Genomic DNA, 24757 nt, shown 5'->3' on the forward strand with positions numbered 1-24757 from the left:
CTTACTGGGGGTGTGGTCTATAAATGTTTGGTGGTTATTGTGTCCTGTATTGTCTGTCCTGATGAAGGTCGAATAGACCGAAACGTTGAATAAAGAGCAACATTTCTGGCAAGTTTTCTGACAGTGTGCGGGACCCTTCTTTGTTTTTCAAAGATACCCTTTTAAGTATACTTTATTGCCCTACGCACCTGTCAATAGCCTTGAGGTGTGCATCGGCCTTTTGCTAAAAGTGATGAACCTGGACCTTCACGCTCAAAGTAAGATCGTTTAAAAATTCATGCTTTTCGAGAATGAATAAAGGTTTCAATCAAAGGTCGTAGTCAGAAAAAAAGCTAAACAGAGAATACACACTGGCAGAATTCCTGAGCACTGTGACTGACCCAAAACTAAGACAGTCCTTGACCAGGTACAGACTCTGTGAACACAGCCTTGCGATAGAGAAAGGCTGACACAGACAGACCCCGCTCCCATGACAAGACAGACTGCACCCACTGCACGCTCCCATGACAAGACAGACTGCACCCACTGCACGCTCCCATGACAAGACAGACTGAACCCACTGCACGCTCCCATGACAAGACAGACTGCACCCACTGCACGCTCCCATGACAAGACAGACTGCACCCACTCAGTGATGTAAATAGGGTGCGTTTTGCGTCCCAAAACGCACTTTATAGTTTTGGGCCGCACTTCAAAAACATGCGTGCGTCCACGGGATGCACTACGGTACTCAGTGTACAGTAATAATAATCCACGTGAGAAATAAAAATCGCGGAAAAAAATGCGGTAAAACAAATAATCTACGGACACGATCATTTTGCATGGCCGCATGCGACCTCATCCTACGTTATAAACGATAAAATCCACGTAGGACTCGTTGTAGAACCACTAGTTTGTAAATTAACAACAACACAGTCTGACGGGCGCCGCCATCTTGCTCAGAGTCGAGCGCTGAGCGGAGCGCAGCCTGGAGACCAGAGCCGTTTAGAGAGAGAGAGTGACGACAACATACCGTTCAGTGACTCATGAAGCTCCGTGAATAAACAGTGAACGCGGTTGTCGCAACTCTCTCATCTACAGGCGAACATTTTTGAGCATGACAAACAGAGTAGACCCGATTGAATGGGAAACACACATTGTGTACTGTAACAAACGCCGACACTGTTGTATGTTGTGCGTTGTGGACCGGTGCCACCACACATTAACATGCCCCCACCCACCCCCCAAAAAAAGAAGTGCCAAAGCCAACTGCAGGGCAACAAAAAATATTAGCAACCCTATTTTCTAAATCTAACATCATCATCTGCTAATGATGATGATGTGTGCTGCTGTGCACAGCCTACCTCCTCCATGACTGCTTCTACTTAATCTCCAGGTTAGTTTTGTAGCATTCATTTTTATTTTGTATGTATTGTGTAATGTGTCATGAAAACAACATAAAGATTTATTAACAGTTAAAACTGGCAGAATTATTATAGATTTCATATAGCCAAAATCATATGAAATATGTATGTAGTATGAATGTAGAGTTTTTTTTTTATTATAATTTATTTTGCTAGCTTTAGTTATAATAATAATTTCTTCTTCGTTTTCTACATGAATATAACCACATTATAACCATATAAGATGAAATGGGAGTTAAATGCTGCAATTTGTAAAAATGGCAAAATATGACTCTTAAACGTCGCTGAAGTGGGACTCATCAAATGTCCCTGGGACTCATCTAAAAGACCACCCCTGCATCCCGGGACTCATTACATTGAAAACCTATTTACATCACTGCCCACTGCACGCTCCCATGACAAGACAGACTGTGCACCCACTGCACGCTCCCATGACAAGACAGACTGAACCCACTGCACGCTCCCATGACAAGACAGACTGTGCACCCACTGCACGCTCCCATGACAAGACTGACTGCACCCACTGCACGCTCCCATGACAAGACAGACTGTGCACCCACTGCACGCTCCCATGACAAGACAGACTGCACCCACTGCACGCTCCCATGACAAGACAGACTGCACCCACTGCACGCTCCCATGACAAGACAGACTGCACCCACTGCACGCTCCCATGACAAGACAGACTGCACCCACTGCACGCTCCCAAGACAAGACAGACTGTGCACCCACTGCACGCTCCCAAGACAAGACAGACTGTGCACCCACTGCACGCTCCCATGACAAGACAGACTGCACCCACTGCACGCTCCCATGACAAGACAGACTGCACCCACTGCACGCTCCCATGACAAGACAGACTGCACCCACTGCACGCTCCCATGACAAGACAGACTGCACCCACTGCACGCTCCCAAGACAAGACAGACTGCACCCACTGCACGCTCCCAAGACAAGACAGACTGCACCCACTGCACGCTCCCATGTCAAGACAGACTGCACCCACTGCACGCTCCCAAGACAAGACAGACTGCACCCACTGCACGCTCCCAAGACAAGACAGACTGCACCCACTGCACGCTCCCATGACAAGACAGACTGCACCCACTGCACGCTCCCATGACAAGACAGACTGCACCCACTGCACGCTCCCATGACAAGACAGACTGCACCCACTGCACGCTCCCATGACAAGACAGACTGCACCCACTGCACGCTCCCATGACAAGACAGACTGCACCCACTGCACGCTCCCATGACAAGACAGACTGCACCCACTGCACGCTCCCATGACAAGACAGACTGCACCCACTGCACGCTCCCATGACAAGATAGACTGCACCCACTGCACGCTCCCATGACAAGACAGACTGCACCCACTGCACGCTCCCATGACAAGACAGACTGCACCCACTGCACACAGACTGTGGTGGAAACAGAGCTACACTTAACACTTTTCATGCCAGGGAATTTTTCAGGAATAAGGTCCTAGAGTGCCTATAAAGTCTGACCTCTCTTTAGAAGCATTTAAACGAGTTGAGTTGAGATGGTTTCAACTTCAACTACAAAGACACAAAGCTACTAATATTTCACCTACGGTGTATATATAACTAGTACTCAACTAGTCTGTTACCGTCCATCACTAGTTACTAGCGGTGTGTGTGTGTGTGTGTGTGTGTGTGTGTGTGTGTGTGTGTGTGTGTGTGTGTGTGTGTGTGTGTGTGTGTGTGTGTGTGTGTGTGTGTGTGTGTGTGTGTGTGTGTGTGTGTGTGTGTGTGTGTGTGTGTGTGTGTGTGTGTGTGTGTGTGTGTGTGTGTGTGTGTGTGTGTGTGTGTGTGTGTGTGTGTGTGTGTGTGTGTGTGTGTGTGTGTGTGTGTGTGTGTGTGTGTGTCCACAGAGAGGGGACTGAGGGTCCATCCAGGGGTTCAGTGTGTGACCGTCCCTCCAGCATTCTACCAAGTAAAGCCTGAGATATTCATTAATTTATGACATGATGTAAATAATATATTATACATGTAATTCATCATAGCTCACTAATGTAGTAAGTAAATAAATAGAGAATTAGATATACTAGTCAAATAGTTTCTGTTGCCCCTTAGTTTAATAACATTGTATTGAACGGCTGTGTTCCAGAACATGGTTTAATAACATTGAACGGCTGTGTTCCAGAACATGGTTTAATAACATTGAACGGCTGTGTTCCAGAACATGGTTTAATAACATTGAACGGCTGTGTTCCAGAACATGGTTTAATAACATTGAACGGCTGTGTTCCAGAACATGGTTTAATAACATTGAACGGCTGTGTTCCAGAACATGTCAGACTATAATAACATTGAACGGCTGTGTTCCAGAACATGTCAGACTATAATAACATTGAACGGTTGTGTTCCAGAACATGGTTTAATAACATTGAACGGCTGTGTTCCAGAACATGTCAGAGACCCATATGTGATCGGTGTGATGAAGAGGATCGAAGGTCAGCGAGATGACATCACCGGACCAGTACCTGGAACCTCCTTCAACAGGAACTACACAACACTCTACCTCTTAAAGGGAGACAGTGAAGGGGTTAATCTGCAACATGAGGTGTGGCAGCTTGAGAAAGCGTCCAAGATGGAGAAGAGCCTCTTTGACCAGATAAAGTGCACTGAAGTCTTCAAGCGCTTGGCAGCCGGTGAGACAGACATCCAAAGAGTTCTGACGAAGGGCATCGCCGGCATTGGGAAAACCTTCTCCGTGTACAAGTTCACTCTGGACTGGGCGGGGGGCGTGGCCAATCAGCACATCGATCTCGTGATTCTGATGTCGTTCCGGGAGCTGAACCTGGTCCGAGAGACGCGGCACAGTCTTCTCTCACTGATCCATGACTTCCATCCAACGTTAAAGAAGGTCACAGCAGAGCAGCTCGCTGCCTGTAAGACTGTCTTCATCTTCGATGGTCTCGATGAAAGCAGGTTTCCGCTGAAATTCGAGAATATTGACATTGATTCTGACGTCTTCGACAACAATGACATCGTCTCTGATGTCACGGTGACATCATCGGTGGGCGTGCTGCTGACGAACCTCATCAAGGGGAATCTGCTCCCCTCGGCTCTCCTCTGGATAACCACCAGACCCGCGGCAGCCTATCGGATCCCTCCTCAATGCATTGACAGGGTGACAGAAGTAAGAGGGTTCACAGACCCCCAGAAGGAGGAGTTCTTCAGGAAGAGGTTCAGTGATGACGAGGAGCTGGCCAGCAGGATCATCTCACACGTCAACAAAACAAAGAGCTTCCACATCCTGTGTCACATCCCACTCGTCTGCTGGATCGCTGCCACGGTTCTGGAGGTCCTGTTGAAGAGCGACGGGACAGGACAGCTGCCCACGACCCCCACTGAGATGTTCGCCCACTTCATTTTGGTCCAGATATGTAGGAAGAACCGTAAGTATGGTGAGAAAGGTGAGCTGAGTCAACAGCAGCTCATGGCGACCGACCGGGAGGGTCTTCTGAACCTGGGCCTGCTGGCGTTTCAGCATCTGAAGAAAGGCAGCGTCATGTTCTACCAAGAAGACCTGGAAGAGTGTGGTCTTGATGTGAACGACGCCGTGCTGTACTCGGGAGTGTGCACACAGATCTTCAAAAGAGAAAGTGTGATCTTCGAGAGGAAGGTCTACAGCTTTGTTCATCTGAGCATTCAGGAGTTCCTGGCTGCAGTTTACCTGATGCACTGTTTCACTGAGAGGAACACAGAGGTGCTGAAGACATTCCTGGGAGGAGGAGGAGGAGGGGGAGGAGGAGGAGGAGGAGGAGGAGGAGGAGGAGGAGGAGGAGGAGAAGAAGAAGACTTCTCCCTGCAGAGAGCCATTGAAGAATCCCTGAAGAGTATTGAAGGAGGAGGAGGAGGAGGAGGAGGAGGAGGAGAAGAAGATGAAGATGACGTCTTCCTGCAGAGAGCCATTGAAGAATCCCTGAATAGTATGGAAGGAGGAGGAGGAGGAGGACCATTGAAGAACATGGAGGTCCTGAAGACATTCCTGGGAGGAGAAGAAGAAGAAATGACCCTGGAGGACTTCCTGCAGAGAGCCATCAAAAAAGCCCTGAAGAGTAAGAATGGCCACCTGGACCTCTTCATCCGCTTCCTTCATGGCCTCTCACTGCAGTCCAGCCAGAGTCTGTTAGGAGGCCTGCTGGGTCAGACAGAGAACAGTCCAGAGGAGATCCAGAGAGTCATCAACAACCTGAAGGAGATGAGCATTGTCGGGGATGATGCTTCCCCTGACAGATGTATCAACATCTTCCACTGTCTGATGGAGATGAAGGACGACTCAGTTCGTCAGGAGATCCAACAGTTCCTGGAGTCAGGGGACAGATCTAAGACACAACTGTCAGAAACCCAATGTTCAGCTCTGGCTCACATGCTGCTGATGTCAGAGGAGGTTCTGGATGAGTTTGACCTGAGCAAATACAACACATCGGCATGGGGTGAAGCGAGACTGCTACCAGCTGTGAGGAACTGCAGAAAGGCTCGGTTAGTATTCATGGGGATTTGAACAACATGAAGGAAATCATATTCAGCCAGCCAGCCAGCCAGCCAGCCAGCCAGCCAGCCAGCCAATCAATTGACAATCAGTCATGCTGGCAATAAAGAGTGAACTAAACTCTTTACGTACTTTTAAATGTAAAACATTTTAACATTTATTCTACAGTGGTATTATTCTTATTATGATTATAAAAATAACCTATAGTAATATTAGTAATATTAGGCTGTGATGGAAAGTATAACTAAGTACCCAGTACTGTACTAAAGTACAACATTCCAGGTACTTTAACTTTCCAGGTACTTCTGATTTTCTATACTTTTACTTCTACTCCACTACATCTCAGAGGCAAATATTGTACTTTTACTCCACTACAATTTATTGAAAACTTTATTTACTTGTTAATTTGGAGATTTTGATTATTATTACAAAACATACATTAACCACTTCAGCCCTATTTAAACTTTGTCTATTTGGAAAATATAGGCGATCTACAAGTGTCACATCGCAACACGTTTGTGAGCTTGTAGATCAGCTATTTTCAAAAGATTTGTAATACATTTTAGACATAAAACGGAATAGTCTGCATAATGAGTACTTGATGCCAACACTTATGTACCTTTGAGTAAAACTACATTCTGAGAAGAAAATCCACTACAATTATTTGAACACTTTAGTTACTAGTTATGTTTTAGATTTGTATTACTAAACATATATTAACCACTATACTCTATCCCTACCACTCTAGTCTATTTGATAATAGCGCCGATCTACAAGCTTGCAATGTGACGCGTTGTTCTACATACTGTAGCTCACGTTGATCTAGGAGCTCACAGCGCGTCCTAATGCGACGCATTGTGAGCTTGTAGATCTGCTATTTTCGAAATGTTTTATACATTTTGAAAACTCTAAATTCTGCATTATGATTACTTTTACTTTAATACATTAAGTAGATTTTGAATCCCGGACTTGTAACAGAGTATTTATACATTGCAGTATTGATACTTTTACTTATAAGTAAACATTTGAGTAGCTTACCTTTTCCGCCGCTCAGGTTCAGTGAGGCTTATGGGTAATGTAGTAGATGGTGTGTGTGTGTGTGTGTGTGTGTGTGTGTGTGTGTGTGTGTGTGTGTGTGTGTGTGTGTGTGTGTGTGTGTGTGTGTGTGTGTGTGTGTGTGTGTGTGTGTGTGTGTGTGTGTGTCATCACAAATTAAGTTAAACATTTACCTTTATTAGATGTATCATTGTGGTAATTTCATTACCCATGCCTCCATAGTAGTAGTAGTAATATTTATAGTAATTGTAGTGTATATTACAGTGTTGTTATTGGCAGTGTGATGCTGTATAAACTGATTGTTTTGTAATATTAACACATGTTCTATGTTAATGTGTAATTACAGACTTGGTTACGTTGACATCAATGAGGCAGCATGTGAGGTTGTGGTGTCAGCTCTCAGCTCTAATCCATCCTATCTGGTTGATCTGGAGATATCTGATAACACCCTGGATGAAGATGCAGTGAAGAGGCTCTGTGATGCAATGAAGAGCCCACACTGTATACTGAAGAGTCTGACGTCAGTATCTGTCTGTCTGTCTGTCTGTCTGTCTGTCTGTCTGTCTGTCTGTCTGTCTGTCTGTCTGTCTGTCTGTCTGTCTGTCTGTCTGTCTGTCTGTCTGTCTGTCTGTCTGTCTGTCGTTCTATCTCGTTCTCTCTCTCTCTCGTTCTCTCTCTCTCTCGTTCTCTCTCTCTCTCGTTCTCTCTGTCTCTCTCTCTCTCTCTCTCGTTCTCTCTGTCTCTCTGTCTCTCTCTCTCTCTCTCTCTCTCTGTCTCTGTCTCTCTCTCTCTCTCTTTCTCTCTCTCTCTCTCTATCTGCACCTTTGATCTCTATTATGCACATTGCTTGCTTGCTTGATTGACAGTACAGTATTATGAGAATATGATTTATTTAGGATCCAGTTCCATGAACACAGTCCTCAGAACAAAGACACTCAAATAAGGTGTGTGTGTGTGTGTGTGTGTGTGTGTGTGTGTGTGTGTGTGTGTGTGTGTGTGTGTGTGTGTGTGTGTGTGTGTGTGTGTGTGTGTGTGTGTGTGTGTGTGTGTGGGTTTATCTCCATTCAGGCTGAGTGACTGTGGCCTCTCAGAGAGCTGCTGTGAACATCTGGCCTCAGTTCTCTGTTCCAGCTCTAGTCTTCAGGAACTGGACTTGAGCTACAACGTCTTGACCGACGCAGGGATGGCGAAGCTACTTCCTGGACTTGAGAGTCAACAATGCAGACTGAAGATACTCAGGTTTGATCAGTTAACACTCCCATCGCCCAGGACGAAGTACTTTGTCCTTTCTATTAGTAACGCCCGTTGCCCAGGACGAAGTATTGTCCAAAAGACGAAGATTATTGATATGAGAACGGATCGCATGGCTCTATAGCCCAGGCGTGCCTCCTGGGCAATCCTCGGTGACGCGCAAGAGTGAGACGTCCTTGAAAAACCCCTCTGTTTAGCTGATGAAAACGAAAATCTTAAAACGTTCATAACTCGCGATCTAAATTATCCCGTTTTTTTAATGAAAAAAAATCCTGTGTTAGACGGCGCCCCTGCGGCCCATTCGCTAGTCTCGATTAGGGCTGGGGCGGTATGGGAGTTTTATTACCGCGGTTATTGTCGCCCCCCCCTCCCCGCGCGAAAGAAAAATCCTCCGGTTTTATAGTGTGGAACACCGTGTATGGAGATGTATAGAGCAGCTCAGCACAATGTATGCACCGCGGACCCCAGATGTCATTCTTTTATTCGATTTAATGGCGGTTTTATAAAGGTCCCGTCGTTTACTTATCACCTATGCTGCTGCTTTACTTTTAAGGAAGCCGGACAATACCTGTAGCCTACAAAGATTAACAATAAAGAACTTGAAGTTTACTTTAACGTGAACCTCGTCTGTCTTTACTGATACTGAATGGACCTCATCAATGAACATTTAATATGACATCACTTTCTGGCAAAAATAAATGATTATCATGATTCACCATGTTATTATGATGCCACGGTAGCCTCGCAAGTTTTATTGCTTGTTTTATTTACCTGCTGATGTTTGCTCGTCTCGTAGTCACGCTGCAAATTATCGTTCCAAATGTTTATATTCCAACGCGGTATAGTAAAGAAATTGCAGGGCCATCCATGATCATGACATTAATGTAATCCGTGAAAGATTATTTGGAAAGTCTCGTCTCAGATAAAAAAAAACATTTTGCAGATCAAACTGTCGTATTTGTTTGCGACAGTGCCGTCTTCCGTGACCGTCACGTGAATCGACGCCGGAAATGGCAGATCTCCAAGCTCGGAGGTGAGCTTGTAGATCAGCTTTTTTGACAGGTGATACGCGGAAGTATTACATTATAATGGTGATGTACTCCGAGCCAAGCTATTTCAAATCAATCAATTCAACATGAACAAACCTGTGAATGCTATAGGTGCGATACCGTGCGAAATATAAATAGCTCATTAAGTCGAAAAAAGAAAAGAGCAATTCCATAGACCATGCGATTCTTGGGAGATGGTAAAATGTCGCCATCTACTGCTTATTTCATATAAGCAGTAGATGGCGACATTTTACCAGTAAAGTAAAGTTTTGCCAGTTGACGTTCTTTAGGCTATACAAAACATTATACACTGTCTGTAATTGTATACTGGAGATATTTACATTAAAGTCATTAACATGAACCAACAATTTCCAAATACGATTTATTCATAGCCATTAGCCATTGAACAGCAGCACAACAATAAAAAAACAAAAAAAGGCAATTTAGTGCAGAACTAGTCTAGCCTAGTAAGCCTACTAGACTAGTACAGTATCAAGTAAGGTCACAGACAGTGCACTTCTGCTGCTGCAGAGCAAATCCAGCAGAAACAATTTAAGTAAATGCAAATTGCAAAGTCAGTCACAGTCTCAGTCTCACAACAATTCTTTGAAAAAAGAATTATTTCAGTGCAAAAATATGTTCAAGCACAAACAAACAAAACAAAAAACAGCCATTTAGGCAATATAGTGCAATGCTCTGCTGTAGTGTGTAGTGCAAATTCACAGTATAATGCAACAACAAGAAAAGTAGTAAGTAAAACAGAACAAATATGTTCCAGGAACATAATATAATGTCCTTGGACCTTGACATGAAATAGTAAACCACTGAATAATCATCTATATCAGTGGCACTGATATAGAAACATAGGTTTTCTGAAAACTGTCAGGATTTAGAACACATTTTGTAGAATCGTCCTCAGGTCGAAATGGGAACATAAAGCCCATCTAACTAGGCAGTAGGCACGCAAGGCAGCTTTGGCTGCTCTTTTTCAAGTAAAGTAGTAAGTAAGTAAGTAAAATGGAACAAATATGTTCCAAGAACATAATATGTCCTTGAGACCTTGACATGAAATAGCCCATCCTAACTAGGCACACAAGGCAGCTTTGGCTGCTCTTTTTCAAGTAAAGTAGTAAGTAAGTAAGTAAATAAAACGAAACATATGTTCCAAGAACATAATATAATGTCCTTGACATGAAATAGCCCATCTAACTAGGCACGCAAGGCAGCTTTGGCTGATCTTTTTCTAGCCTCACGTTCACTTTTCAGGTTTCTTGCCAGGCAAACCAACATGTTGACTTTTTCTGGCTTAAGGCAGGCCCTCATTGGTGTCACCACCCTGCCAGCAGCACTGAACACACGCTCCGACGCAGTGCTTGTAGCACATACGGTCATGTACTTTCTGGCAAGCTTGGACAAGAGAGGGAATCTGGCCTCATTGTGCTTCCACCAGATGAGCGGATCATCATGATCATCAATGGCTTCCTCCTGGATATATCTCGTGAGCTCTGTGTCTGCACGGATTCTCTTGGGGATCGGAATGGAGGCCCTTTGTTTCCGTTGGCTCAGAAGGTCAGCCAGAGTCCTCTTTTTGATAGGAGGTGGTGCACGTGGAGGGGCATCATCATCTCCATCTGAGGCCCTGGCCCTGGGCATGGCACCATCATCATCACGCCTGAGCCTCTCTTCGTCAGCCATTTCGGCTAATATCTCTTCGAGTATGACATCTTTCACTTCATCAGCTGGGATGCAGCCCTTGTGTCTGGGATCAAGAAACGATGCCTTTGCCAACAAATGCTGTAGTTTAGGGTCTGCATACTTCGCATTCAAGACATCAAGCATCTTCTTCCTCAGGTTTACCGTTAACTCGGTGTCTTGTGGCTCAGTCGTTGCGAGAATTTCCTCGTTTAACAGCTGCAACACTGGTTTCACAGAAGAGCCTGTGACTGAGTTCTCCTCAGAGAGGGAATCTGTGAATTCAGCTACTGGCTTCAGTGCTGCATTTATTGACTCCAGCACACCTTTGCTCTGCCACTTAGGAACGTAGTTGAGGCTTTTCTTGTCACCCTCCAACGCCTTTTCGATGGCTGGCAGTTGGTCCAAAATGCAGCAAACAGCATTAGTAAAAGCAAAAGTAGTATTAGATCCCCTACTAATAAATTAATAGAAAGCTGTTTGATCATTTACACATGATAATGATGATACAACACAAAAACAGGGACATGACTGTAGTCGTTAAAATGCCTATAGAGGGCGCTATGAGCCTGTTCTGCGTCAGGCCAGGTGACGAGCAGAGTTTAATGTTTATTTTGTCCGTGTTTGTTTTACATCACCATTACATCACCCAACCATAGCAACATGAGTTAATATATTAGCGCCCCTCACTTCACTCGGGTGTGATTTTATTTAACGTATATACTTTTATTTTTTTGCATTTGCTCATTGTATCACTTTGAGATTCCCATTATTATATTAGGCCTATATATTTAATAAAATACGTCGATAACTATTGACTATTGATTAAGAAATATGAAATTAAGAACAACTTTAACTCACCATGACTAAACCTTTGGCAGGAGTTTCAAGGTTTGGGTTGAGGTCCTTCAGTGTTTCCCTGAGCTTTTTCTTTTTTTTCCAGCTTTTTGAAAAGGTTCTCACGAGACCTTTGCACATGCCGAGTGCTCGGGATGTCCTGGCATCCTCCGCCTTCAATGCATTGGTTACAGCCAAATGCAAATTGTGGCCAAAGCAGTTTAGCCATGTCCACCCAAGGTCTCGAATAGCAGCAACTATGTTGGCTCCATTATCCGTAGTAATGCAAGCCAGTCGCTTCTCATCCAGTTGCCAGCGTTGGAGGGCTTCTCTGAGGGCTTCAGCCAAATGTACTGCAGTGTGGCTTTCTGGTAGAAACTCTGTCTCCAAGCACTTCACTTTTAACACCCACTCTTTGGTCAAGTAGTGTACCGTAAGGCTCATGTAGGGCATCATGTTTACGCTTGACCACAAATCGGTTGTCAACGAGTAGAAGGAAACGTCCTTCAGCTCCTGCTCGACATCTTCTCTCATCGCATCATACAAACCCGGCACTGCTTTCCCAGAAAAGTATTTTCTGTCAGGTAGTGTATATTGTCTGTTGAACGTGTACAACATGTCCATTACATTACATTACATTACATTACATTACAGTCATTTAGCAGACGCTTTTATCCAAAGCGACTTACAATAAGTGTATTCAACATAGGTAGGGAACAAAAACTACTAATCACCAGAAGTCTTTAGTGCATTTTATGCAAAAACAAGCAACCAAGAGTATACCTAGCGCTAAGGTAAAAGTGCAATATATCAGCTACCTATTTCCTTAAACAGATGAGACAAAATAGCTAAATCAAATGAGCATGAGCTAAAACAATTAAGTGTATCGACTAAACAAGATCCAATAAACAATACAACAATAGAAAACAAGCGTTCGTACAACTAGTTAACAACAAGTAGGTCAGGCAGAGAGGAAGGGTAGTGTTTCCTGAAGAGGTGGGTTTTCAACCTGCGGCGAAATATGGGCAGTGACTCTGCTGTCCTAACATCAGTGGGAAGTTCATTCCACCACTGTGGGTCCAGAACAGAAAAGAGTCGTGACCGTGTGGATCGGCCAGAAGGACCCTTGAGTGACGAGGCAATCAGTCGCCCCGAGGTGGCAGACCGAAGTGGTCGGGCAGGGGTGTAGGCATCGACCATAGCCCGGAGGTAGGAAGGAGCTGTTCCTTTCACTGCCCTATAGGCTAACACCAGGGTTTTGAACTGGATGCGAGCCGCTACGGGGAGCCAGTGTAGAGAACGGAGAAGGATGGTTGTGTGGGAGAACTTGGGGCGGTTGAACACCAGACGAGCCGCAGCTTTCTGAACAAGCTCCAGAGGTCTGATGGCAGATGCCGGAGCACCAGCAAGGAGGGAGTTGCAGTAGTCCAGGCGGGAGATGACGAGAGCCTGGATGAGCACCTGGGCTGCCTTCTCCGTGAGGAAGGGGCGAATCCTCCTGATGTTGTAGAGGAGGAATCTGCAGGACCTTGTCACTGATGCGATGTTTGCCGAGAACGTCAGTTGATCGTCCAGGGTCACACCCAGATTCTTCGCAGTCCGAGTTGAGGTCACCACAGCATTATCAATGGTGATGGCCATGTCTCGGTGCGGACAGCCCTTCCCCGGGAGGAACATCAGCTCGGTCTTGTCCAGGTTGAGCTTCAGGTGGTTTGTCGACATCCACGCCGAGATGTCAGCCAGACAAGCAGCAATGCGTGCCTCCACTTGGGTATCAGAGGGGGGGAATGAGAGGATCAGCTGGGTGTCATCGGCATAGCAGTGGTAGGAAAAGCCATGGGAGTGGATGACAGCACCCAGAGATGTAGTGTAGAGAGAGAAAAGAAGAGGACCCAGAACCGAGCCTTGGGGAACCCCAGTTGTGAGCCTGTGTGGTTCTGACACAGACCCTCTCAGCATCACCTGGTAGGAGCGACCCGTCAGGTAGGATGCAAACAGGGAGAGTGCAGAGCCTGAGACACCCATCCCCTCGAGGGTGGAGAGGAGGATCAGATGGTTCACCGTGTCGAACGCTGCAGACAGGTCCAGGAGTATCAGGACGGAGGAGAGAGAGTTCGCTCTAGCGGCATGGAGCGACTCCGTCACTGCCAGCAGGGCAGTCTCTGTCGAGTGACCCACTTTGAACCCAGACTGGTTGGAGTCCAGGAGGTTGTTCTGGTGGAGATAGGAGGACAGTTGTTTAAAGACAGCACGTTCGAGAGTTTTAGATAGGAAGGATAGAAGGGAAACCGGTCTGTAGTTCTTGATCTCAGAGGGGTCAAGTGTCGGTTTCTTCAGGAGGGGGGTGACTCTGGCAGTCTTGAAAGTAGAGGGAAAGTAGCCAGATGTCAGAGAGGTGTTAATAAGGTGGGTTAAGAAGGGAAGAAGTTCAGGTGCAATAGACTGCAACAGAGTGGATGGGACCGGGTCCAGAGAGCATGAGGTGGGGCGACTAGAGGTAACAAGGAGAAGGACCTCGTTAGGGGAGAGGGGAGAGAAGTGGGATAGAGAGGGGATGGGGGGGGGAAGAGGAGTAGATGAAGGTAGAGAGGGGGGGGGTGGCAGGCAGACGGGTGTGGGTAGTGCGCAGGGCACCAGCCGGGGGAGGAGGGAAGGAGGATCGGATATCGTTCACCTTCTTGTCAAAGAAGTTGGCGAAATCGTCAGGGAGGAGGGACGAGGAGGGAGGAGGGGGTGGTGGTTGTAGGAGAGAGGAGAAAGTTTCAAAGAGTTTTTTAGGGTTGGAAGCAGAAGCCTGAATTTTAGTGCAGAAAAAAGCAGCTTTAGCAGCTGATAGAGAGGAGGAAAAAGTAGAAATGAGAGATTGGAAGGTGAGAAGGTCCTCCGGGAGGTTGCCATTTCTCCATTTGCGCTCAGCCGCTCTCAGGCTCCGTCTCTCAGTCCGCACTGAGTCCGACAACCAGGGGGCAGGTGGAGTTTGGCGTGCAGGCCTGGTGGTGAGGGTCCATGAATGCCCCTTTATCCACGGTGCGAAATGGTACGGTTTCTTCAGCCAAGTAGCGTACCACGCTGTCGGTGAGCTTACGCCATCGGTTGCTGTCTCGCTCGTATTTTGCCACTCTAGCATAGGACTCGGAGACTCCTAGCTGTCGCCTGCTATGTCCTTCATTTCCAGAAGTAGAACTGCTTTCGCCGCCATCGGCGCCGTGCTTCGACTCAGCAAACTTTGCAGGATGGCTTACTCTGAGATGCGTCCTGGGGTTTGTTGTATTTCCACGACGAGCAGGAATCTTGGCGCCACAGATGCGGCAAATGACCTCATCCACATTTTTTGGCTTGCCGTTTGGTCGTCTGGTATACCGTCGTCTGGTATAAACCCAAAATATTTCCAAATAGACGCTGTGACATTTGGCTTAGTAATCAATTTAGTTATATCGACAACAACACCTCCACCTCCAGTTGCCATTGTTTGTTTGGAGAGGAGAAACACGTTGAGCGGAAGTTGACTGGATTGGTCGACTCAACTCAGACAGGCAGTGGCACACACAAGAAACCCCCCATACGTTTTATAATGGACTGTCCCTGTCCGTGTCTTGCTCAAGATAACTGATTTACAAGCTAACACTGCCTCGAGTCGAGAGGCGATCTGAGCTTGTGGGTCTGCTATTAAAGGAGAATTCCATGCTAGAAGGCTTTCTTACCGTGATTTGCAGTTGTTTAATATCCAAATAAGTGGTCCAGTTGTTGTTTTGTGAAAAAACGCATTATTGGCTATTCCCCCTACCATCCCCTTCCCCACCATAAGCCCTGCATGGGGCATATGGGGTGTTGTGCAAATTCGCTTATTTCCATCGCTCGAAAATGCATTTTTTTGGTATATATCAACTCTCCATAGTGTCAACAGTGTGCTAATGTTTACATTTTGCTGCATAGTGACGGCGTTGTTGTGTTGGAGACGGTTTAGCCGTAAAGCCTGAGATCTCGTCCATCTCGCGAGATATCCGCGAGACTTCCCCAGGAGCGCACCAGGAAGTGGTCCGCTGCCTTGTTTATTATAAGGTTTATTCCCAGCGCCACTGTTGTCCGAGAATATTAGTTCTGAAAATGAAGGAATGCGCTTTTCCTGGCTGTTCAAACAAAAGAAGCTGTGCCACTCGAAAGTTGAAAAGCTTTCATAGCATACCATTGGATCTTGATCAGCGGAAACTTTGGCTCACAGCTCTCAAATTGGATATCAATACTCCACCTGATAAAACCAGGAATTGGACAGTGTGCAGTGACCATTTCGAACCGGAGGATTTCTACCCAAAAGAACAACCAAAGGATGCAACGCCAGAGAAGAGACCATCAAAGAGAAAATCAAAAACTAAAAGAAATCCAAGGAAAGAGCGCATCGTTCTAAAGCCACACGCTGTTCCAAGGACTACTACATTACAGGTACATTTCGGGAGATTTATAAGTTATTCTTTACCAAGCATTCTTTTTTGCCCCTATATATGTATTTATTTATTTATGTATCGATGTGTAGAGGCTACTGTTTTTATAGTTGTGAAGGTTTATGGGTTGATTTCGACGTCATTTGCACTTTATTTTTTACGATGAATAGTATTATGAAACAAACGACTGGTTGAGAATGGTGGTAAACCCTCCCCCGTTCTCACCTTTACCGTTTAGGACAGACAATACAAAGTAGGCTACTTCTCAACACTACTGCTCCAGTGGGGTTTTTACAACTGCTATTCAAGTAGAAGTTTTAAACCTAAGAACATTTTTTATTTAAATAATATTAGTATTCGTGGTTGAATATCTGTTTGAAAATAAAATCATTTTAAAATATATGCAAATGATCCCCATAAGAGAATAGGCTATGTTTGCAGCTCTAGTGGTGATTGTCAACCTGTTTACTTTCAAGGACCCCCAGTTTGACATGAATTAGGCTACGGTCCCTAATTTAATGACATTTCTATCTCTGAGAACCCAATTAATATTGCTAATTCAATGTCACTAATTCACAATGTAACTCTGAGTGTACAAATGGAACAAAATGTGCCTATAACGGGTCCATTTGGTTCCATTTGTACACTTGTAAGTGGTAGCCATGACAGAGTATAGTTCTATTTATAATAGAACTACACAATATGTTCACACACCAAATAATGTTTACTAGTGTAATATATGTATTCTAAATTTGATTTATTTATTCTCAAGGAATGGCCTTCTTCTTCGTCATGGTCTTCAAAAACGCAGACCCCCAAAAAGGCTGCTGTTGCACAGGTGAGGAGCAAACAATTGATGATTAGGGTATTTTTCATATTGTTTTATTCCATGGATAAACTACATTCCCCTTGATTGTCATTAGTCTATTTTAGTTTATATACACCTATGTGTTCTACTGCCATAACACCTTCATTAATTCTTGCATGTCCCTTTATCATTTCTGCCACTTTGTATTAAAAAAATCACACCCGTGTGAACTGAGTGGTGCAACTACACATTTATTGTTATAGTTACTGTACATTCACTCTGACGTGATATCTGTGATGTCAGTGACGTCACATACTAACCATAGCAACCATGCTCGTTTTTTTGGTTGCTAACCATAGCAACCATGCTCGTTTTTTTGGTACGAACAAACACGGGTACAAAGCCAGTTGTTGGAGTGGTTTGCACCACTCAAAAATAACAGCATGATTTATTATGTTCATCAATGATAGGGAGGGGAAGCAGTTGAAACGGATGAGGACATCCCAGACTTTAGAGGTGCCCAAAGCTCCACACCTGCTAAGTCTATGCCAATCCAAGGAGGGGAGTCATCACAGCCTGCCAGTCCAATATTGCCAGCACAAATGATTTCTGAGTTTGGCGAGGCAGTAGAGGTGAGGACATTCATATGTTTGTTCATGGCAAACAACTAACTATGGTCTTATAAAATAAACTGTCTAATTGTGCCTAAAACTTTTGAAAAAAATCTGTTCTGAATGTTATTTACGGTGGTCAGGCCTTGAATGAATAGAATACCTTTGCTGCAGTTTACTTTATTAGTTTTTCAATAAACATATTTAGGTTAATCGTCTTTATTCTCTCTTATAGGGTGCTGAGGGAGGTAATGTCTCAGAGGCTGTTGTTGGCGGCTGTCGTTACAAGATGCAGCACCATTTATATCTGAGCACCCCTCCTCATCAACAGCCGGAACCTCGCCCCAGGACATCATTGTCTGGGAAATATTTGGCTCGAACTCCTACATTTTTCCTTGAGGTAAGTAGTCTTACAATTTATATTATACTTACATAATCTTTTATGTAAAGTCACTTGATTCAAACCATAACGATACGATTATTGACGTTGGTTCATGTCCATCTATAAAACCTGAAACTTTGATTTCCAAACGAGACCTCCAAATTTAACCTAAAAACTGTCTCAATCTCAAACAGTTTATTACTAAAATACTTAATTATGTTTATTACTAAGCTGAAATATATGTCTTTGTATTTCCTTAGTCTGCAGCAGAGGCTGACTTGGATAAGCAAATGAGAATCCTGAATGAGTCTTACGGGAGCATGGACATTGAAGATGATTTAGAGTCTTCTGATGATGGACAGGAACCAGAAAAGAAAGATTCTGATTTGTCGTTCTGTCCACCAAGCCAAGCTAGTTCTGGTTCAGAATCTGCTGATGCAGAAGAACCTCCTTGCTGGGATCCAACGAGGCGGTGGATAGTGGACGAGTCACACCTTATGCAGCTGTTTGATTTCTGTTCACAATGTGGAAATAAAACAATGATGAAAACTCCCCATATAGTCGGAGGCAGCCGACTGGTTGTGAAATGGGAATGCGAAGGTGGATGCTCTGGATCTTGGAGTTCTAGCCCTCAAATCCATAAACGTGTTGCAGACAACAACATACTTTGCAGTGCAGCAATATTTTTCACCGGAGCAACCTACACAGACATTTTTGAATGGGCACAACTGTTGAACCTACAAATTCCCCAAAAAACATTGTTCTACAGCATTCAAAAGAAATATCTTATCCCGGTCATCCATGCTGCCTATAAAGACTACAATAAGGAAATCATAGAACGGCTGAAACAGAGATCTGCAGCAGGTGAAAGGATAGATCTGTGTGGTGATGGCCGATCAGATAGTCCAGGTAAGCTAAAGTAAATGTGTTATACTGTATACACACACATGATGTATTTTTGTTTATATATATATATATATATATATATATACATACATACATACATACATACATACATACATACATACATACATACATACATATGTATTATATATATACACACACACACACACCTGTCCTCAGTGATGTATCCTAAGGAAAAACTAGGGGGACACAATCCGCTCCTCCTGAACTACTCTGCCTTGACTGGGTATGTGGGAGGATCGCATCAATCTGGCGCGTCTCACTAGGTCCACTCCTGCTCACACCAGGCCCAGCACCTGTGGGGTGCACCAGACTCCCAACACCAGGCACTTCACAATCTGGTGCAATGCACAGGGGCAGGACCTAGTGAGAGCAGGAGCGGACCACCTAGTCCTTCCACGTGCCAGAATAGTACCTCCCAGTCCCGGCAGAGTAGTTCAGGAGGAACGGATTGTGTGGCCCTGGTTTATCCCTAATGGTACTGATCAAGGGTAGCCACTGGGACGTAAATCGGGACTTGATCACCCCGGCTGTGTTACCTGAGTGAGGGGTATGATGTTGGGAGACCCGAAACCCCGATGACTTTGGGATACATCACTGAGGATACGTCCCAGGTGCAACTATGTGAAGTATTTTTGTTTTTTACACACACACTCTAATGTGTTCTAGGTTACAGTGCAAAGTACACGACATACTCGTTTCAGGATGATGTCACCAAAGAGGTTGTCCACTTTGAGTTGGTGCAGGTAAATTATGTAAAACCTAACATTGAAATGTTTGTTTCTAATGTCATTTTTGTGGATACTTGTGTCTCCATTTCTTTTTAATATGTATTTTTTTGGCTTTGTAGGTTTCAGAGTCAACCAGCTCAGCAGCAATGGAGCTGATTGGATTCCAAAGGGGCCTCGAGAAACTTGATTACCTGGGTGTGAAAGTTGGACTCATTGCCACTGACCGATCACCTTCCATCAAGAAATTGATGAAGAGTGAAAAGTACCACGGTGTGCTCCATGAATTTGACGCATGGCATGTTGGCAAAAGTATGAGTCCACACAAATTACTACATTATATTTAAAAAGTTGACAATGTCTAGTCACATCAGACTTTGATGTCATTGATCTCAAATCTCATTTGTATAATCTTTTCTTTTGCAGATGTGAAGAAGAAGTTATTGGCTGAAGGGATCAAGGCCAGTAACAGACCACTTCAGCCCTGGATTAAAGCCATCAATAACCACTTATATTGGTCATGTGAGATGAGTGCTGGTGATCCAGAGGTAAACAGAGTGTTGTAATTGCTGCTATTTCTCCACTACTTTTGTAATAAGAAAATCCTTTTAGCGTAAGACAATTGTCATTGTAGAATGTGGAAGTATGGAGCCGTATTGCTTCTGACATTGACACAACTGTAACTATTATGTTGTGTGGTAACTTGTAGGTATTTTTTAGATCAAAGCTAAACAGTAATGTATTTGGAAATTGTACTGTAATATATGTATTTTAAATTGCAGTGATTTGCAGTGATTGCAGATTTTACCATTGGAAACTCATCTATGTTTTACAGAAGTGTGTGAATCAGTGGAAGTCGTTGGTTCACCATATCTGCGGTGTTCATCGATGGGAGGAGGGCAATGTTGAGCATACCTGCCAGCACCGTGAATACACTGCTGAAGAGCAACGTAAAAAAAAGTGGCTGACTAATGATTCCTCTGCCTTCCGTGTAGTCCAGAGCATTGTTTTAGACCCCACCATTCTCCGTGACATCAAACAAATGTCACATTTCAAACATACAGGTATGTGTATTACTGGAGGATTATGTATTGTTAATAATTCTCCACTATAGAAAACTTTTCCTTGAGAAATTGTGGACTCTGACTAGCATGTATCAGTATCACTCTAAGCTGGCGCGGCTCTATGCTGGCGCGGACCATGCTCGCAGTCATCGACCACAACCTCAATGTTGGACGGGAGAAGGGCACTACAAAGACAGGTAACAATCTAACTATAAATGCACCTAGTCTCTTGTTGTGTTTACATTGTATATGCCTCGTCATCATCGCACCTGCTCCAAACCTACCGGGTGTGCGGAAGTCATCTCTCTATACAAATGTAAAAAAAAAATGCATTTAGGGTTGCTTGTTTTTATCGTTAGTTTTTTCCTTTTATAAAAAGTCAGCATATGGCTTCTATAGTACTATAGTACTAACTGTTGAAATACAGGGTGGTAGGGGCATGGTGGCACAGTCGGTAGTGCTGTCGCCTCACAGCTAGAATGTCCTGGGTTCGATTCCCTCCTCCGCGTCATCAGTGCCCATACCCGAGGTGGGGTTGGCGAAAGGGCCTTTCTGTGTGGAGTTTGCATGTTCTCCCTGTGTACCCTAGGGTAGGTACCCTCACAAAAACATGCAGTAATCCTGGTCTCTAAACTGCCTCCCCCTGGCCAGCCGGGGCCCCTGATGGAGGGGAAAGGAACTGGTTGGAATAACGTTTTCCTTCCACGCGCTACGTCCGGCCAGGGAAATTCCCCCGTCAGGTGAAAAGAAGCAGCTTGGACTCCGCATGCATAGGAGGCATGAGGTCAGTCCGCTGCCCCCCAGGTTGACAGAGGATGTGTAGCGCCCAGGATTACATTAGATAATTGGCACTGGGTGAAAAAACTGTGTTGCAAAATCGTGGGATAAAAAAAAATTAAATACAGGGTGGAATTCTGATGTGGAATAGTGTCATTGTAAAGATTTATCCTCCTGTAACCAAATAATTAAATTGTTAATTTGATGTCAAGTTCAAACTACAATTGGAGTGATATGCTATATGAAATAAAAATAAGAGGACAAGTCTTTGTAATGACACATTGCTGACAACGTTTGGATTATATTTTTGATATTTTTCTTTGAAAATTTGTAGGAATGGAGAAGCTGAAAATCCAATTTTCGAAGGCCTCACACAGATATGTTGTAAAGTACCAGTTTGAGGACACACAACAACTGCCGTTCCGTCTAGAACTTCTGGATCGTGTGAAGGAGTTGAGTAAAGAGGAGCCGTTAGTACGGCAGGAAGAGATGGGGAAAAAGAAATTCCCCAGGGGTAATATAGCCAAAGAGCCTAGGCCAGACCTGGATGTACTAATGTCACAGGTTTCACATCGATTCAGTCATCAGAAGAAATAGATGTCATTTTTTTCCACACAAACTGAACCAGTCAATACTAAATGTGTGTATATCTTCAGCTATGCCTATCTGCAATACTGTTTAAAATAATAGGAACTAAGTATTGTTTTGTTTTTTTAGCCATCCCCTGGTATGTATTGATAAATACATTTACATGATTCAGACAATGTTGAATCACGTTCTTGTTATGTTCACTGCCTTCACAGAATTGAAATCATTCAATCATTTTTTTTTTAAATGTGTTGGTAAAGTACACCCACTACAAATATTGGTATAGGTATTGTAAATAAAGGATATTTTGTTCTGACCTGAAAAGTAAATATCTGTATTCATTATGAAGTACTACTATGAACTTTAGGATACCTTATGAAAAACTACATTGGCTAAAATGAATGTTTCCTACTTATTTATGAACGACAAGTGAATAATTAACACATGACTTATTTATTTTCTTGATTGAATAACATGTGGTTCTGATGTCACACAGTCACATAAAAGATAAAACAAAAACAAAGTTATTAATTTAGCTGTTGGTTGCTGTTGGAATGTTCTGTGTGAATAGCTAGACACCGGCCATCAGTGACTGAATAGAGTAGGGTGTGACATGATACAAATAATTACAATGGCTAATGACTATGGAAAGATCTAATTACAATAGATACAAAGGGGAGATGGCAGACTATGTCTAGTGCAATAACTGATTGTGGGGGTATAACAGAAAATTTAATCAATGGTCCAACAACATGCATCAAATAGTCAGTATTGTGGATTATTGTACAGGCCAAGTGTATTTCGCTCTGAGATTGCCTGCTTCCTCCAAAAAACCACTGTATAGTCCAGATTCTGAAGGGTATTTTCTTCTGACTGCAGCAACGACACAGCATGGCATAACAATTCGATTTCCAGCACCAAGTGTTTCCCCTCTGAGCTGCCACTCTAGAATGATCCTATAGGACGCCAGTCTGCACTGACTAGTGGAGAAGAAGCACATGAGCATATTATTAGGACATGAGTAATAACAATCAGATTGTATTTGATGTATGTGCTCTAACTTTGTGTATGTATGTGTATACATATATATTCAATATTCAATTTAATATTCAATATACTTTGTGAAATGTTTCATACAAGTAAGACGCGCAAACGCGGGAAGGGAACGCAGCTCGTGAATTGCAATAACAACAATTAGAATAAATTACGTACTTTTTAAGGTTTTTTTTAAGTTAAGTTTTTTTAAATTAAATGTTTTTTCAAGTTTTTTTTTAGTGTGTGTATGTGTGCGTGCGTGTTTCTTTTTTAGGTTTTTTTTTTTAAAGTTTTTTTTTAAGTTAAGTTGGTTTTTAAGTTAAGTTTTTTTTTAAGTTAAGTTTTTTTTTAAGTTAAGTTTTTTGTGTGTGCGTTTTTCCTTTTGAAGTTTTTTTTTTAAGTTAAGTTTTTTTTTTAAGTTAAGTTTTTTTTTAAGTTAAGTTTTTTGTGTGTGTGTGTGTGTGCGTGCGTGCGTGCGTGCGTGTGTGTGCGTGCGTGCGTGCATGTGTGTGTGTGTGTGTTTTTGTGTGTGATACAGCTGCGCCCTCTGGTGGTGGGCGGGTGGTGTTACAGCGTGACACACACACACACAGACACACACACACACAGACACACACACACACAGACGTGATCTGCTGGGTCTCATAGTAAATGCTCACTGCGTTCGCAATCACTGCGTTCGCAATAATCCCATATGGGATGGGCCAAAGTGGCATGACACGAAAATAAATATTTCATTCATTCATATATAGAGCCTGTGATATATACAAATCTATTTAGACAATTTCACATTATTCCTAATTTATGTATTCATGTGATGTAACTATAACGCTATTTCATACGTAGGCCTATATTTTATTTATTTTAATAACATTGCCAAGGTTTGTATCAATGTTTATGTAAACAGTCCATAAAATAATGTCAGTATAACGGTAAATGTACAGTAGCCTACTTACTCATTGGATAAGTGACCATTCTCTCCTTCAGGCTCTGGTCTTTCGGCCCAGTTTATTTTCTTTGTTAGAAAAAAGGTTTCCAGTACAGCTCTATTTATCATGGAAGCGAAATCTTCAGATGATGTGATACAGGGTAGGGCATCATCATTGTCGGACTCGGAGATGCCATATGGATTCCACAAAAAAAACTCGGAGCAACATAGGCACTCCTCATCTCCTGGCATTTTGACGCAGTTGTAGCCACACTTACACCACTCGTGAGGCTCTTCCAAGTGTCTCCTCCGTGTTTGTGGTTGTGCTAGGTTGGTGTCGGCATCCACCTGTTCGTGTTCTTGTGATAACATCGCCTCTTCCATTTCAGACAGCTCTGCGTCTGTGTACTCAGGTTCGAACATGTACGGGGCGCTACCATATTCAAAGCCCTCTGCCATATCTTCAGCATCATAACCTTCCGCCATCTTTTGTCCAATATGCACACGCTAGATCCGAATTATATGCTGATTGCTGAACTATTGATTGATACGCTTTGAAACTCTGGAGAGCAGTGAGATACTCCAGGGTAGGCGGGGCAATGTCTGGTCGTGGTCAATGCGCTCCAATACTGTTAATAGTCTTGTTTGAACAGCCAGGAAAAGC

The 24757-nt window shown here is 43.7% G+C and overlaps 2 protein-coding genes across 2 annotated transcripts in view; both read left to right on the forward strand.

Annotated features, from left to right (window-relative positions):
* The first annotated feature begins 236 nt into the window (after nt 1-236).
* LOC306929269 (NACHT, LRR and PYD domains-containing protein 3-like) overlaps nt 237-24757 on the forward strand; it is a 42212-nt gene continuing 17691 nt past the window's right edge. The window contains exons 1-6 of the mRNA XM_079509711.1: nt 237-257; nt 3301-3362; nt 3835-5141; nt 5271-5917; nt 7330-7503; nt 8052-8222. Coding sequence (XP_079365837.1) covers nt 3867-5141; nt 5271-5917; nt 7330-7503; nt 8052-8222 — 2267 coding nt within the window. The 5' untranslated portion in view covers nt 237-257; nt 3301-3362; nt 3835-3866. The remainder of the gene's footprint in view (nt 258-3300; nt 3363-3834; nt 5142-5270; nt 5918-7329; nt 7504-8051; nt 8223-24757) is intronic.
* Nucleotides 17023-24459, forward strand: LOC306930502 (uncharacterized protein; the record flags this gene model as incomplete). Its single annotated transcript, XM_079511505.1, has 7 exons — nt 17023-17086; nt 19643-19719; nt 19824-20013; nt 20128-20249; nt 20537-20651; nt 21877-22016; nt 24424-24459. The coding sequence occupies 7 exons, from the start codon at nt 17023-17025 to the stop codon at nt 24457-24459; spliced, it is 744 nt and encodes a 247-aa protein (XP_079367631.1).

The sequence above is a fragment of the Electrona antarctica genome, assembly GCF_951216825.1.
Source record: "Electrona antarctica genome assembly, chromosome: 9".
Taxonomy (NCBI): Eukaryota; Metazoa; Chordata; class Actinopteri; order Myctophiformes; family Myctophidae; genus Electrona; species Electrona antarctica.